At 47.3% G+C, this 13,604-nt stretch overlaps 1 protein-coding gene across 3 annotated transcripts in view; it reads left to right on the top strand.

Annotated features, from left to right (window-relative positions):
* Positions 1-13,604, top strand: part of LOC146425621 (amyloid-beta A4 precursor protein-binding family A member 1-like) — a 232,581-nt gene that overhangs the window by 78,879 nt on the left and 140,098 nt on the right. For 2 of the 3 annotated variants that reach the window (XM_085041584.1, XM_085041583.1), the window contains exon 3: positions 12,782-12,880. The exons of the other annotated variant lie outside the window; for it this stretch is intronic. In XM_085041584.1, coding sequence (XP_084897710.1) covers positions 12,782-12,880 — 99 coding nt within the window. The remainder of the gene's footprint in view (positions 1-12,781; positions 12,881-13,604) is intronic. 3 annotated transcript variants of the gene reach the window in all.

The raw sequence follows: 13,604 nt of genomic DNA, 5'->3' as shown, positions 1-13,604 counted from the left end.
AAAAAGACCCGGATTCTCAGCGTGGCATGAAAAGAGAGCTTTATTATTTTGATTCCAATTTATATAGATTTTTCAGAGGTCACCCAGATTGGTCGGTCAGAAACCTCCCCCTAGGCCTGATTGGCCAGGCCTGAACTGTCCAAATCTCAAGACACTGTTTTTAATAACATCCAAACTTTATCTTTGTTTATAAAACACAGGAGAAAATTCTCATGGGAAAGACCTGTGCTAGCCACAGATACATCCTCTTTTTATCCCTTAGTTCCTTCATAAGCTCCTTGCCCATCCAGGCTGGAAAGTTACCTTGTCGACTCATCTTTTGGCACACAGGAACAGTCTGTTCCTTTGCCCTCAAGAACTCTGTTTTGAAGTGCCCTCACCCTTCCTGAACTCCTTTGTTTTTAAGTGCTGCTTCCCAAGGAACTCTCCGAATAAGTCTCCTGAATAGGCCAAAGTCTGCCCTCTGGAAGTCTAGTGTGAAAGTTTTATTGATGCCCCTCCTGATTTCACCAAATGTTGAAAACTCTATAATTTCATGATCATTATGCCCTAGACGACCTCCAACCACCACATCTCCCACCAGCCCATCTCTATTAGCAAACAGCAGAGCTAATGTAGTCCCTCCCCTGGTTGGCTCACTCACCAGCTGTGACAAGAAGTTGTCCTCCACACACTCTAAGAACGTCCTAGACTGCCTCTTCTCTGCTGTGTTAAGTTCCCACTAGATGTCTGGTAGGTTAAAGTCACCTACAAGAACAAAGGTTGGTGATCCTGAAACATCCTCCAGCTGCTTGTAGAATAAATTATCTACCTCTTCTTCCTGATTGGGTGGTCTATAACAGACTCCCAGCAGGATGTTGGCCTTCTTGGCCTTCCCCTTAATCCTTACCCATAGGCATTCAACTTCATCATCATTAGTTCCAATTTCCACAGCATCAAAAGCCTCCCTAATATAAAGGACCACACCTCCACCTCTTTTTTCCTTTCCTGTCTCTTCTGAAGAGCTTATAGCCATCCAGTGCAGCGCTCCAGTTATGCAAGTCATCCCACCATGTTTCTGTGATGGTGACTACATCATAGCTTTGCTGCTGCGCCATGGCTTCCAGCTCTTCTTGTTTGTTACCCATGCTGTGTGCATTAGTATACATGCACTTCAGCTGGGCTGCTACTTTCACCCCTGACTCTGGCTTATCACCCTTGAGCTTACTTCTGGAGAGCCCAGTTGCATCCTCTTCCCCCTTCAAACCTAGTTTAAAGCCCTCTCAATGAGTTCCTGATAAGTTCTAACTGGTCGGGAACCATTTGTAGCAATGATGAAGACACAGACACTTTTGCTTTCATCAAAAAGAATAATTTATTGCAGCCACATACAGCCTTTTATACTGTGCTAAAAATATACTATGCAAAGCTTTATAATGTGCTAAAAATATTCTTGTTAGCATTCTTGTTAACTAAACAAACCCATGCTGGCTGCCTGCCACATCCCTTATCACCTCTGTGTCATTGCCACACGCCCCCTTGACCAATTAGAATTCTGATCAGGTGGCGCTCACACGAGGCTTACATAGCATGTTCTTGCCTGCATGTGGTCTGTGCATTTCCCAAAGTGCTTTTCAGTGAACAAAAATGATCAAAGGCCCTTTACTTATTCTATAAGATTTTTGTTGTCTCCAACAGCCCTCCTCTGGGGGCAATTCAAAGACCTTCCCTCACAGCCTTCTTAAATGGTGGGGCCTAGTGCTGCACACAGCGCTCAAGTTGGGGCCACACCAAAACTAAAGATATCAAGACAATCACTTCTCCTGACCAGTTGATCCTACTGTGTTTGGTGCACTGCAGAACAGGGTAGATGTAGCCCCAAACACTACAACTGTAAATTGGAATAACATTGGATAGCTTCCAGTCAGGGGGCACCTCCCAGAGTCTCATTGCTTTTGGATGAATCCCATCAAGCCCCATGGACTTATGATCATGCAGCTGATGCAACTGGTCCCTTACAATTTCAGTGTCTGCAAATGGAAAGTCACTGTCCTTGTAGTCATGGTCCTCCAACTCAGAGGGCGAGGCAGCCCAAAGTCTATCAGTATTATTAAAGAAAGGCATTGAACAGCTCTGCCTCTCTTTGTCCCTATTAGTCAGGTGACCATCCTCAACAAGTATTAGTCCAATGTATTCTTTAGAGCTCCTCTTAACACACTTTAAAAAGCCTTTCTTTTTGTCTGATACAACCCTGTCCAGTTTCAACTGTAGTTGAGCTTTGACCTTTTTTGTCTTCTCCCTGCATATATGAGCCACAGCTCTGTAATCTTCCTGTGAAGCCTGATATTGCCTCCAGAGATCATACAATTTTTTTCCTCTTGAGCTTTATGAGAAGTTCCCTGTTTAGCCAAGCTGATCTTCTGCCCCTCTTGCTTGACTTACAGTGGAATTGCCTGCTCCTGTGCTTCTAAAAATTGGTTCTTAAAGACTGACCAGCACTTGTGGACTCTTAAGCCCTCAAAGTCCAATTCCCAGGGTACTCTGCTAACTAGCCCCCTGAGTAGCTTAAAGTTTGCTCTCTTGAAATCCAGGGTAGTAACTCTGCTGACCTTTTTTCTCATTACACCAAAAATTTTAAACTCAACCATTTTGTGATCACTGTGGCCAAGATAGCCTCCTACCATCGCATCCCCCCCAAGTCCTTCTCCATTCATAAATAAGAAGTCTAGGAGGGCATCTTTCCTAGTTGGCTCACTGAGTACTTGTGACATATTACTCTTGTAAAGTAATCTCTTTCCCTCTACCTGAGTGTTAAAGGCCACTATTCAGGTTTACAGTCTTAGATTTTCTTTTATTAATTCTGTACTTCTTGGCATCAAGCCTAATTTGCATCAGAATAGGTTCATAACCTGTCATTCCAGTTCTTATTGCTGCTCTGTGAAGGTAATCTTCACCATTAAATTTACAAGGTTTTTAAAAATTCACAATAAAGTAAGTTCATAAGCAACTTTTAACTGTGTTAAAATTTATACCTGATATGAAAAGGACCAATAGACTAAATTTGATGGGCCAAAGTCATCCTTAATGTGAATCCACTCAGTTATTTCTGGGATGACTGCACTATAAACATCTACATCACTCTTTGTTGCTGTGGAACACTTTTTGGTGGCCTGTTTATTTGGAAGAACATGGAATGATAGAAGTTTATTTTTGTTTGTTTGTTTGTTTTTTCTTTTTTAAAGCAATATCAATTCACTTCTTAAATAAAATTTTTGTAACCTAAGTATCAGGGCCTGAAGCATATTCCCTCTATTCTGGGAATTTACCTGTCTGAACAATCCAAATGTTTGGTTATGTCTGCTACATAAGCAGAGTCAGTGACCAAATTCAAAGGCACCTGAGAGAACCGCTGAAAAGCCATGGCAACTGCTTTCAATTCAACCAGTTGAGCAGAGCCTGTCTCGTGGCCTTTCAGCACTTGCCACTCAGATCCTTCCTTCCAGGTAACAATGGCCTTTCCTGTTTTCCCAGAACCGTCCGTGAAGACGGTGGGTCCATGAACTGGCACACAACTGTTCTTTGGCCGCAACGTAAGATTGACTGAATTTGCCAGCTGCAGCAATTTGTGGCTGGGCAGATGATAAGCAATCTGCCCTGAGAAACTTTGCAGTGCACTTTGCAAAGGAGCGCTATTAGCAAGACTCCATTAAAAATTATCCTGTGGTATCGGAACAATCGTTGCAGGATCTGCTGCCGTCAATTGTACACACCGATAACGGCATTTAGTTATCAGGCAGGCTATCAATTCGAACAATGTGGGTGCTGTCTTTTTTGGCTGATGGGGCAAAAAGACCCATTCCAGGATATGCAAAGGATCATCCCATGGTTTATTCCACTGGCCAATGATACCTGTAGGATGGAGGTCTGGAGCAGTAATGAAAACAGTGATATCAGTAGAGGGATCTACTCAATAAACCTGATGAGAAGAAAAAGCTTGCTGCACTTCATTCAGCACTCATCGTGCCTCGGGAGTCAATTGCCGAGGTGAGTTTAGTTCAGAGTCCCCCTTTAAAATATTAAAAAGTGGGGAAAGTTGTGCATTGGTCAGTCCCAAATACGGACGTAACCAGTTGATGATGCCTAGCAACTTTTGGGCTTCATTCAGAGTCTTAATAGTGTCTGAGAACTGCACCTCTTGATGCTGTATGGTTCGATCCAAAATTTTGACTCCCAAATATTTCCAAGGAGGCTGTTGTTGAACTTTCTCCAGAGCCACTTGCAACCCATAGGAGTGCAAGGCATCGAGCAGTCGAGGCTGTAACCTCCGCAACTCATCCTGGGTGGATGCTGCCACCAGGACATCATCCATATAATGGTAGCAGAGTGCCTCAGGAAACCGCTCATGGATTCCAGACAAGGCCTGCGCAAAATACCATTGACAGATAGTTGGGCTATTTTTCATGCCCTGAGGTAACACTTTCCATTGAAATCTCTTTATAGGCTCCACATTGTTAATTGCAGGCACCGTAAAGGCAAATTTTGGTCTGTCATTGGGGTGCAAAGGGATTGTAAAAAAGCAATCCTTCAAATCAACAGTCAAGATTTCCCACTCTGTGGGAATCATCGTGGGTGAAGGCATGCCAGGCTGCATGCTCCCCATACTTTCCATCACTGCATTAACTTTTCGGAGATCTTGCAACAGTCTCCATTTCCCCGATTTTTTCTTAATCACGAAAACTGGGGTGTTCCAGGGACTGGTAGAAGGTTCTATGTGTCCCTGTTGCAGTTTCTCCTGAACCAGATGACAAAGGGTGACTAATTTGTCTTTTGGCAGGGGCCACTGCGGTTCCCATATAGGTGTTTTGGTCAGCCATTGCAGAGATAGCGTGGAATACAGAGCGCCCTTGCACACAGTGACCCCTATTAAAAATTTGTCGTGATTCGCACCCCCCAAGCTGCCAACACATCCCGTCCCCAGAGGTTAATTGGAGCTGGAGTGACATAAGGCCGAATGGAGGCCATGTGTCCCTCTGGATCCTTCACCAACACAGGTTGCTTACTCAATCGACTCTGTGTTGTTCCTCCCAACCCTGCGATATTCAGTCCCACAGGGCATAAAGGCCACATAGGAGGCCATGAAGTGGAGGAAAGGATCGTTGCATCAGCACCTGTATTGATCAAACCTCAGACTTGAATTCGATGCGGATGTGCTTTCGGCATGATGAGGGTACAAGTCATCTATGGTGACTCATTAGAAATAGATGCAGCCCAGTAGATCTGTGGAAGTCCCGGCAGTTCAGTGCTGTCACCTCCGCCAACTTGCTGGTCTAACCTGGGAACAGAAGACTCACAAGACAGCAATTGAGCTATGTGAGTCTTCGCAGGAATGGTGACGGGGGGTCTGACGTGGAAACTGCAGCATGAATCTGGCCCTTGAAATCAGCATTTATGAACTCTGGAAGAACAAGGATCCCTTGGCTGGTGGCCTCAGGCCCTGCCACAAGCAGTGCACCAGCCCCCTGATCCAGGGGACCATCCACATCCAAGGGAACCCTGTGGGCATTGTCAGAATCTAAGATGACTGTTGCTGCGGTGTACGCATTGACTCGGGCTGAGCTTTTGGTGCCTCTTCCACATTGACCGGGTAAGCCTGGGTCATCACCCTGTTCTGGGGGAACTGATGTGATGGGGGGCAAATCCCCCTTTTTGCACCCCTCTTCACGTTTCCCGACAGGGGTCGACCATCTGCATGGTACTGCGACCCGCAGTAGTCTGAAGTGTGACCTGGCCTACCACACCTCTTACATTGAAGAGTCACGGTCCCTGAACTTCCCCTTTTTCCTGAATTGTCTTTCTGCTTTGATTTGACTCGTTTCCGTTTGTTCCCAGACTTGGGCTGGTTTTGTCCCTGATCAGAGGGTCCCGGATCCGAGGACAGAAATGCAGCCAGAGCGGATTTCCCCTGACTTTCTGATTGTGCCCTGGCACAAGCTTGCATCATGTCTCCGGCAGAAGGATCCCCTGGTAGGGCATTGATGATCCTTCTACACTCGTCGTTGGCATGGTCTCTTGCCAAATGTTTCATCAGGATCTGTCTCATGGACCGATCCTCAATCTGCTTTTTCAAAGCTGCTGCAAGCTTCTCAATAAATGTCAGGAAAAGCTCAGATTGCCCCTGCTGTATCTTTTTGTACCATGTTTGTGGGGTGACCATCTCAATAGTTTTCAAAATGGCTCCCATACCGAGCTGTTGGGCTTGCTCGAGGATCCGAGGATCCCAAGCAGCTTGAATGTTGGGGTTAGTGAAAGGTCCCTTACCCATGAGGACATCAGCCCCAACCATGCGCCTAGGGTCCTCAGAAGGCAAGGACACATTTTTCTTCAGCTGATCCTCAACCATCGCTTTCCAATTGTCCTCAAAGGCGCTGTATTGCATGGGGTGAAACAGCACCTGAGCCAGATACATAATATTGAATGGAGCAAGCAAATCACTATTTATCACTCTAAGAAGTTGCATCACAACCTGAGAAGACAAGCCAAATTTGGCTGCTTTGGTCGCTAAGTCATTTGTGACGTGCCATGCGATGGTGGAGTGGCTGTTCCTTGTGTCCATGGCATCTGGGCCAGGCACATACACCGGAAAAGCCTGAGCGCCCCCTTGTGGGAAGCCACCACCACCCAGACCTGCCGTAGCAGATTCGCATCCCTCCCGCTGTTTGGGCAATCCAATGTTCTCTAGAAGTTCCCAGTCTCCTGCCTCCAGCGCGCCCTGCTTGACTGATTCCCAGAACTGCATGGAGTCACGTGGGCGGAAAATCTCCATGCGGGTGCGGCGTCTCCAAGGGTTATTCAGAACCCAATGCCTTTTCTTTTTCGTCACCCACGCGAGCCTCAGCCCAGGAGGAAGAAAACCCTCCTTATCACTGTTTGAGTCATCCGAATAGGGCTTGCAACCAGCACGCCCCATCACAAAGGATCATGACTGGCCGGAAGCAGTGTCCACGCTGAAAACCTGCTCGGTGACTGGGACGGGAGAGGGGCAGGGGAATGGTGGCGCCACCAGTGTGCCACCAGATGTGTTTGCCAAGCCCGCCAGCACAGCGCTAGTACGCTGTGCCAGGGCTGCATTCGCCACAGAACCCAGCAGGGGAACTGGCATCTGCCCAGGGCCGAAATGCCCCTGTGCCCCTGCCGCCATGCTGGCTGCCGGGTCAACGGGAAGCCCGGACCCCATCTGGGGTCCTAAGGCAGGGACTTCTGGTCCAGCTGAGCCTGGGCAGGGAATCCTGCACGAGAGAACCTCCATCTGTTGCCAGATCCCAGCCACCTCGGCCAGCAAATCATGAAGAATGCAAAATGGAGGAGGCTCCGCCGTGCTCGGCACGGATGCTGGCACCTCTGTTTCGCGGGGAACCGGGGCTCGCCCTGCTCCCTCGGGAATGCCAATCAAAGTCCCCGCAGCGGAAGCACCACCCGCTGGAAGCTTCTCTTCCGGCCCCTGTGCGGCCACAACGGCGGCCGGGTCCGGAAGTTGCCCCGTGACTGTGCCGGGGAACCATGCCGACTGCCAGGCACCCGCTGCAGCCGGTGGTGGAGCCGGTGCCAGCCCGCACAGCCCCGGCGCCATGCCAGTCCCACCTGCGCTGGCCGCGGCTGGCCACTGACCTGCCGTGGCTCTGCTTGGATCCGGTGGAACACTGAACCCCCCCCGCAGAAGGCTTCCCTTCCAGTCCCATCCTGGCCAGAATGGCGGCAGGTCCCTGAAGCTGCCCTGGCACCAAGCCAGCGGCAGACGGAGGCTGAACCGCCGCCGTACTTTCTGGGCCCAGCAACCGAAGCCGCTTGTCGGTCTGGGATCGGGACCCCCGGAGCCGCGAGCGGCTGGAACACAGCCAAGGTGAGCAGCTGCGGATCTCGCTGCACTGCAGCACCTCCCATCTCCAGCCTGTCAGTCCCTGCCGCGGATGCCGGCTGCCCAAGGGGGAGGGGCACTCTGGCGCCATTTTGCGGGGGTGGGGGGGGTTTCTGGACCAGCCCATTTCGCGGCGGCAGGGGAGGGGGAACCTTTGCAGCGGCCGCATCAGAGCCGATCTGTGGCCCTCTTTTCTTCAATATGTCGGCTAGCTGTTCAGTCGGGTGAACATAAGTTCTTTTCGGGAGGTCATTCGGAGAAACATACTGAGTTTTCGCGGCTGCATCTGCCGTCAGGGACGGGACCTCAGAGTCAGTCTGGGTTGGTACATCCTTCACGCACCATCCAATGACCGAAAGCAGAGGGTCAGTGCCTGTACAAGCCGCCATCTGGGACTCATAAAATTCCTGTCCCTTCAACACGTCCCAAATGTCTCTCCAAACCCCATGGAAGCGGACTGTGCTCCGGTCTCCAAACATCATCTCTGTGGCCAGAGAGCAGCCAACAGTCAGCCAAGACTCACAGCTCAGCACCATCTCCCAAATGTTCTGGGCCATGTGCTCCGAGACCCATTCCAGCAAGTCTTGAGCGACCTGCGGCGTCTGAGCTGCCGCTGGGTCATCCTCAGAGTCCTCCAAAAAAGCCCGTAAAAGTTCATCCGCAGGCAGGGGAGACCCCATGTCAATATCAAAATTGGCCATGCCCGACGGCAGGCAGGGGGGGTTGGGTTCGGGCCGAAACTGCGTACCTGTAGCTGCGCGCAGTACACGTCGGTGGTCACCAGATGTCGCTGTTGAACTGCTAGCAGAGTGAAGGAATCAGGCTCTTGAATGTGGCAAAATTCTTATTTTATTAATTAATTCCAACTTATAAAGACTTTCACAGATCATCCGGATTGGGTCAATTCAAAACCTCCCCCTAAGCCGATTGGCCAGGCTTGAACCGCCTATGTTTTCAGAGACCGCTTCAATAACATCTAAACTTTATCTTTGTTTATAGAACACAGGAAGAAGAAGAGAAAAATTCCCATGGGAAACAGTCTGTGCCTGCCACAGTGTTTCAACTGTGGAAAAGAATGCTAGTAGTTTCCCGACAATTTTTTCACCATGGAAACCCATCAGAAACCCATAATAATAACTATGTTCCAATTCTTGTGTGCGTTCCCAGAGATTTCAGTCATTTTTTCCCCATTTCAAACCACAGTAGGCCGATGCTAGCAACAGTATTGTTGCAGCCTCGTTGTTGCATGCTGAAAGGAGTGCAAGGCTTGCAAGGAACCTGGGGGTGGTGGTATCTGAGTGGGTTTCTGGGCCTCCAACACTATTGGACTGTCTGTGGGGAAGAAACTGGCTATCAGGCAACAGGTTTTGCAGAGGGGTGGGTGAAAGTTAGGCAGTGTTGGCTGTTCCCACAGCCAGTTCAAAATGCATATAACCAGCCCCTAGGGAGTGCCCCTGTGTCTTTTGGGAGTGGTGTCAGCAACTTGCATGGCAGGGTGGGAGAGAAGGGCTGCACACAGCCAGTTACCAAGATGCTGCCTGCTCTGCTAACCTTTTGGCTTAGGCTGCAGCCCTGATGGTTACCTATGCTAGCTGGTGGCTGTGCAAGCCTACCCAGCAGCTTGAGGTCTCCAGGCAATTAGTAGGTCTTTGTCTTGATTTGAAAGACAAGTGTCTGCCAAGGAAGGTGGGACCCTCCCTTAGAATAGAGAATATGACCCCCCCCCTTCCCTCCAAATTATTATAACTTTGAAATCAAGGGGCTTTCAGGCAAACAGTATGGGAAAAGGAAATACCAGTTCTTTACTAGTATTTATAACAAGGCAATGATACAGAAACGATTTAAACTGACAAAGTCAGAATCCAACCTGCCACCCTGTTAGTCAGGGTGGTAGTAGCAGTCCAGTTAAATGGTGACTGTGGACCCATTGGAGTGGTGGATGTGGTCTTGTTGAAATGGTGATCCTGCAGAAAGGTCAGGTCGGTCTTTGGAGGTCCAGTGGTGACTCTTGAGCTCTTCTCCTCTGGGAATCCAGAGGAAGTCCATAGTCCAGTGTTCCAGAGTCTCAGCTAATTTGCAGGTAGGAACTTTCAGTTCCTCCCCTCTGGGCAGGGCATCTCACAATGGGATGATGTAATTATATGAGTCATTCCCGGGGACCTTGATGGCCCATTAGCGGAGATAGCCCTCCAGAGGGTGTTATCAGGGCTGAGTCATGCTGAAGATAAAGAACACTGCCCCACCTTTTTTAACAGGTTATGAAGATGGTAATAGAATACATACTTTTGGTTACACCTTCCATGTAGCCTAAGACAGTCTTATTAGGCAGTGCTTTGTGGTTGTCAGAAACTTGGTGGTAGAGCCCAGGCAAAGGCTGTGCTCTGCAGCAGACAGGAATCTTCTAGCTAGCCAGGCTAGCCTGGAATAACTGGAGTCAGTCACCTAGACAGAGCTTCCTATTAGGGAAGCTGCTGTCCAGATGAAGGACTATAAAGACTGGACCCCCTACCTCCTGGGTGGAGGAGGGCGCAACCTCCATCTGTGTAAGGTGTGTTCAGGTGGAGTCACTCAGGAAGCAGGTGGAGGAGCTGCAGGAGTAAGTCAGCAGGCTATGGTGCGTTCGGGAGGGGGGCCAAGAAATAGAGTATTATTTGAGACTTTGAATGAAGAAATACTCAGTCCCTGTGACATTGACCTCCAAGGACTACCAGACAAAGGGCTTTAACAGTGAACAGACAGCATGTTGAAGAAGGCAGCACTGTGGTCTCTGGTGACCTGTGGGAACAGAATGTCACTTCACTCCCTTTCTTAATATCTACCAACCAGCAACAAAGTCTTGGCAGTGGACAAAACCAATGAGCCTTCTCATTCCTTGGTAGCCTCTATTAGTTGAATGTGATTCTTGAGTTTCTTTTTAGTAAGCATACAAGATAGGTCTTTTCAAGAAATGAGGAAAAGGAGTGGGGTGGATTTTTTTGTCATGTGTTTGTGAAGAAAAAGTAGCAGAAATTGGATTTCATAACATAATATTTGATATAGTACAAGATTTAAGGTGTGGTGGGAATGTAGCCAAGAATTTGCTTCTGGGTTATTGCTGCTGACATTTCAAAGTAGAAATATAATCATATTACAGTATTATAACTCTAGCTTGCTTAGAGAAAGGATGTAATAGTTACTTATGAAACTAGAAGGATAAAATTTTACTGTTTTTCTATTAGTGACAAACTGTACTGATCTGACAAAGCAAGGACCAAGATTCCTATATTGAAGGAGACTGTAGAATTTTAGGGCTGCTGGGGTAAAAACACCCCAACAGTGTGCATAGCTGCATACTAAAGCTTCCTACAAGAGTTCACCTTGTGACACCTGCATTGCCACATCTCCTAAAGATCTGGTTTTGAAATACTTACTAGGTCAAAACTTTACACTCTTTTACATGCTGTATTTTTGTAAAATATTTGTACTAAAGTACTTACTACTCTTGACTTTAGATACCTCATTATAGCTCTTTAATATTGGCAGCATTTCACAGGAGTCTCCTATTAGTATGACAGCATTTCTTATAGCAGTTTACCTAGGTATTTGCTGGTGGATCACATAGAGATGGAAAATTCATGATACTAGTTTTCTCTGCTGTTTGCTTTATTTTTCTAATATGTCTTTTGCAAGTATACCATATCTCATAGATGTTTTATAGTTAGAACAGAGAAGAACATTCTTTATGATAGTGAATGAGTGGGGGAAATAGTCTGAAAGTTGGTTTCTCCATTAAAAGTTAGTTAAGGTTTTGATAGTGGAGGGTCTGCAGCAGTGGTCTCTGTGGGAAGAGGTATGGGAATGCCCTGTGCCAGACACAGCTGGTTCCAGCCAGCTTGTTGATGGATGCACAGCAGGCTGAAGCTGAGCCAGTCAGTGAAGTTGGTGGTGCCTCTGTGAAAATATTTAAGAAATTACGAAAATGCCAGATGATGAGCAGAGGAGTGAGGAGAAAAAAAAGAAGACGAGAAACAGTAGCATGAACACCAAGGTCAGAGAAGATGGAGCAGGAGCAAGTTCTCCAGGCACCAGAGCAGATATTCCCCTGCAGATTTTGGAAGAGACCACACCAGAGCAGATATCCACACTGGGGCCTGTGGAGGACCCCACTCTGGAGCAGGTGGATATTTCCTGAAGGAACTGAGGCCTGTGGAAAATCCATGCTAGAGCAGATTTCTCCTGACAGGAACTGCAGCTGGTGGAGAGGACCTATGCTGGAGCAGGGGAAAAGTGTGAGGAGGAAGGAGTGGCAGAGAGGAACTGTTGTGGACTGACCTATATCCCCCATTTCCCATCCCCTCTGTGTTGATTGGGGTGTGGGGAAATAGAGGAGTAAAGTTAAACCTGTGAAAAAGGGGTGGTTTAAATTTGTCTTTGCTTCTCACTATCCAAATCTATTTTAATTGGCAAAAATTAAAGGAATTTTCCTTAAGTCAAGTCTGTTTTGCCTATGACAGCAATTGGTAAGTGGTATTCCTGTCTTTGTTCATGAGTTTTCCATCTTCTCCCCCTGTTGAGGAGGGGGAGTAAGAGAGCACCTGGGTGGGTGTGTGGCAGCTGGGGAGGTCAAAACACAATTGTCTACTACTGAGGGCAGCTATTAATTTTTCAATTTGCTTAAATAGATTATTGACAAAGAAAAAAGGTTTTTTTGTGATGATTTAGCTGTTTAGGTAAGTCTCAACATCCCACTAGACTGTGTGTGATCATTACAATGAGAAGAAAGGGCTATAACACTTCAGAAAGTGTTTGACGTGTTGGTGTTTTCCTCATTTCTTATTCCCACTGCCAAACCAGGGATATTTCTACATTGGTCACTCAAATTATGTAATTTTATTTTCTTACCATGTCTAGTCTCTATCTCCTGATTGCTCTTCACCCTGGGGTGCTGAACCAAGTAGGCAACATAATCAGGATGCCTGCAGTACAGCAGAGACCTCCACGAATAAAGAGGTAGTGCAATCTTTATAAAAGACACCATCTTGTCTGTATTGCTTATGCCTTTCTATTTTCTTTATGTCTTTGTACATGTGTAATCTCCTCTCTAGTACCAAAAAAACAACAAGAAAAAACTGGTTTGACATTTTTCCTTTGTGCTTGCCTCCGTCTGACTGAATGCATGACATGCTGTATCTAAGACCATTTGTGATTGCACTCCTTACTGTGTTTGGCCACAACACTTAACAGGCTAGAGAGTATTGTATTTAACTGTATTTATATTAAAAAAAAATTAAAGAATTATATAGAATCATAAAGGTCAGAAAAGACCTCCAAAATCATCGAGTCCAACCATTGACTAAACACCACCTTGTCAACTAAACCATAGTACAAGGTGATACGTCCAGTTGTTTCTTGAACACTTCCAAGGATGGTGACTCCACCACCTCTGTGGACAGCCTGTACCAATGATTAACTACCCTTTCCATGAAGAAATTCTTCCTGATGTCCAACCTGAACCTCCCCTGGTGCAGCTTGAGGCCATTTCCCCTTGTCCTGTTGCTAGTTGCCTGGGAGAAGAGGCTGACCCCCACCTTGTTACACCCTCCTTTCAGGTAGTCGTAGAGAGCAATAAGGTCTCCCCTGATCCTCCATTTATCCAGACTAAACACTCCCAGTTCCCTCAGCTGCTTCTCATATGACTGACTCTCTAGGCCCTTGACCAGCTTCATTGCCCTTC

Source organism: Lichenostomus cassidix, chromosome W, assembly GCF_008360975.1.
Source record: "Lichenostomus cassidix isolate B80296 chromosome W, HeHo_3.0, whole genome shotgun sequence".
Lineage (NCBI taxonomy): Eukaryota > Metazoa > Chordata > Aves > Passeriformes > Meliphagidae > Lichenostomus > Lichenostomus cassidix.
Note: the sequence above shows the minus strand (reverse complement) of the source record. Positions and strands in the feature narration are given on the sequence as shown.